Source organism: Polistes canadensis, unplaced genomic scaffold (assembly GCF_001313835.1).
Source record: "Polistes canadensis isolate GaletaPanama2010 unplaced genomic scaffold, ASM131383v1 scaffold_19, whole genome shotgun sequence".
NCBI lineage: Eukaryota > Metazoa > Arthropoda > Insecta > Hymenoptera > Vespidae > Polistes > Polistes canadensis.
In genome coordinates, this window is record NW_014569566.1 from 911,152 (window position 1) to 914,875 (window position 3,724).

A 3,724-nucleotide genomic window follows, 5' to 3' on the forward strand; every position below is an offset into this window, starting at 1 on the left:
GAGCGATTGTAGAATAAACAAAATAACGATATTATTAGAATACCTCTCCGAAGATATATAAAAAAAGAAAAAGAAAAAAAAAACAAACTCACCATATTATTTTCAATATAACATTATTGTATTCAATTCCAAACCTGACGAGACAGAGAAAGAAAGAAAGAGAGAGAGAGAGAGATAGTAAAAAAACACGAGTGTCCAATTTATGGCGATCGTTGTTGCGTTGTATTGCGAAGATCGAGAAAAAAATCTTTTCTCCCATTTCATTTTTACGAGAAGACAAAAAAAAAAGGAAACACGTAATAATAATAATAATAATAATAAATGAAAATTACAAATTTGTAATTCCTCTTTTTATAGACTCGTTATTGACCACAACCAACCGATCATCAATGTTTAACATAAAAATTAATTAGCAGATTTAGTCGAAAGTGGTTTTTTTTTTCCTTTTTTTTTTCTTTGCGATGAGATTGTCAATTGATTCAATTTTAAACGCTTGAAGTAAATTTTCTTGTTTTATTAACATTTGGCATATGTTCTTATGTCACAGAAATGAGTATTATTTTAATGATCGATTTCATTTTTTTAATATTAAAATTCATTCGTATCGATTTGTTTAACGTTGATCCTTTTCCTTATTACATTATTGTCAAATAAATGGCTATATCAAAGATATAGAGACCTGACTTATCGACGATATTGTACTATAATAATTGGTCTGTTTTTTAACAAGATGGCAGCACTTTGAATTAATGTCGATAAGTTATCGGTAAGAACGGTCGGTAATGTACAGTCGGTAAAGACTTAGTCGATAATGATAGATTTCTACTACAACTGTTTTCCGTCGATACACACAGTGATTTATAACAATAATATTCTTAAGAACAAAAATTTCATTTCCTTTTAAGCGAAAGTTAAATGTTACCGTTCTTATTGCATTATTCATATACTTTCCATACTATGTATTGTATATACAGCCTACTTTCAATAAATAAAATTATTTTAAGGATCTCCCGATCCATAACGATAGCCCTCATAATAAAAATCAATTTTAAACAACTACGAGACTAGCATTGCAGATTACGAGAAATTGACGATTGATAAAAAATATCTATAGAAGAGAGAGAGAAAAAAAAAAAACATATGATTAAGACGAACGTTTTTTTAAATTGTTGTTCACGTTTGTCGAAATGATCCTCAACTATTTTTCAATGGCAGTAATAATCCAAGGAAGCCTCCGACTAGAAAACAAAAAATAAAATAAGACAAATGAAATCTCAGATAAATAAATCACATGAATAAATTCTGAGAAAGCGATACATTATAATTATAATTGCATAATGATAATAAATGATTATAATAATGAAAAAGATAATCATTAACTTACCGATAACAACGCTTCCCACCAAAAATATTGGTACCTCGCAACTGATATCGAGCAGCATACCAAAGGCCAAATTACTCGCGATGGCACCAAGCCTGCCGAAGCATGTCATCATGCAGATAGCTATCGCACCAACATGCGTTGGAAATATATCGACTACTATGCTTCCTATTACAAAATTCGCAGTTGCTATTGCCAGTGAAAATATACAAGTGACGACGAGTATTTGCAAGGACGATTTAACGAAATATGTTGCCAAACCAAATATTCCGGCCACCAACATCGTTGTTACTGAAAATAAAGAAATACAAAAACAAAATAGAATAATCAGAAAAATAACGATGAGATTAAATAAAATAACACAATGTAATATTAATCGTAATTGTAAATAGATTTCTATGATAATTGGTTTATTCACCTGGTATCGTTCTACGACCCACTCGATTTACGAAGTAACCAGATGCTATATTGCCTAGCAAACAAACAGCATTGATCGTTAACGCATTAATAAAGACCTTCTTATCCATAGTGCTAACACATTCTTCAGTCTCATTCATCAATGGAAATAAGATAACCGATTCGTTCAACGTTGTTGGTTTCATAGTCGTTTGATTTAATATTTCCATATTTCTTATTAAATCGCAAACGGGTATGCTTGCGTTTGGATGAAGGTTTTGGTGAATTTCAAATCGATTGAAAAGCTCAGGAAGCCATAGACCTAATCCGTAATACCTATAACAAATAGTATTAATATAGTCTGTAATTACATTTGTTCGTATTTTTTCAATTAAGGGTTTTTCAATGGGTTATAATTGAATATTATTCAGAGAAATTTTGCGTAAACCAACCCAAACATATTGGTGAAAAATATAGTCCAAATAAGTATGGCGTATTTTAATAATGGCATAGATGTGATAAATTTCATTTGAAACCATACATTTTTCAATAATACCATAAACGTGTTTATGGCCGATAAGGATGATCCCTCTTTTCTTGCATTAACTATATTATCGGACAAAAGAACTTTCACCTGTTTTAAAATAAATTAAATATACTTTATCATTCAATTAATTCAATATTAATTAAATAATTCAATATAAAATGTATCATTTTTCTTTCTTTCTCTCTTACCGGATAATCATCTTCTTTTCTACCGGTATTAATGACATAAATTTTTCGTAAAATTCTCAATGCTTCGTCCGTTTGTCCTCGGGATGTTAAAAATTTCGGACTTTCTGGATAAGTCAAGGTAACCATAGCTACCAAAAATGTTGGCAGACTAATCGTTGCTAATAAAAGTCTCCATGAATTATAAGAAATACCATTGAACTCGATGGAAATTGATAAAGGTATGATTACCCAAGCTAAACCTGTAAATATACATTATTGATAAAAAAAAGAAAATTCCTTGAACCGATTGGAATGAGAAGAAAAAAATAAATAAATAAATAAATAAATTACCAGGTAATATCAGCCAAGAAAGTGTCCAGAAAAAGCTAACGTAACAAATACTTTTAGCTCGATATTTTTCCGGATGAAATTCACCTAAATAAGTGTAGATCAATGATCCCGGTGCACCAATTCTGTTTAGAAAAATAAAAAAAAATATACAGTTCAACCAATCGTCAAATTCTGATTTTAATTTAGACAATTGTGTTTTTCTTTTCTTTTTAATGATTTAAATATACTAACGTGAATCCGTTCATAATACGAAATATCAGTAAAGTGCTGAAACTTTGTGAGAAACTCGAAATAATTGATATAATACTGTCACTGATAAGTGTCAATAATAAAACGTTCCTTCTACCATAAGCGTCCGCGAAAATACCCCATACGAGTGAACTGATGACTCCACCTATAAAAAGAAAATAATAAAAAAAATAAAAAAAAGTAAATCGTTCAAACGCGATTATTTTAATTGTGTGATAACACTTATGTAAAATATATAATCAAATGATATAATAATTGGTTAATACCTATGAGAAAAGCAACGTTTAAGAGACCTTTATCTTCGGAAGACAATTTCAAATCGCATTGTGCCGATGGTAGGATATAAGCACTTATTCCATTTTGAAAACCTACGGAAAGGAACATCATACCGCAGAGGAACATCAAACCGTAATGAAACCTTCCGTATCCTAAAATTTCAATTGAAAAATAACGAATAATTACAATTATAGTTAACGAGGGGAATGTTCAAATATAAATTTATGGTATTAGAAAATATTTATCAAAAGAAAAACAAAAAATGTATAATATATAATATAGTACATTGTAGAAATATTTAAAATAAAAAGTCTGATGCCTTAACGAGTGAACAATAAAAAAAAAAAAAAAAAAAAA

General features: G+C 29.4%; 1 protein-coding gene across 1 annotated transcript; it reads right to left on the reverse strand.

Annotated features, from left to right (window-relative positions):
- Window positions 1-876: 876 nt before the first annotated feature.
- Window positions 877-3,532, reverse strand: LOC106793788 (synaptic vesicle glycoprotein 2C-like; the record flags this gene model as incomplete). Its single annotated transcript, XM_014760993.1, has 8 exons — window positions 877-1,238; window positions 1,385-1,672; window positions 1,800-2,113; window positions 2,230-2,413; window positions 2,485-2,751; window positions 2,843-2,964; window positions 3,074-3,236; window positions 3,358-3,532. Coding segments are annotated over 8 exons (1,557 nt in total), but the record flags the coding sequence as incomplete, so codon positions are not given.
- Window positions 3,533-3,724: the final 192 nt, after the last annotated feature.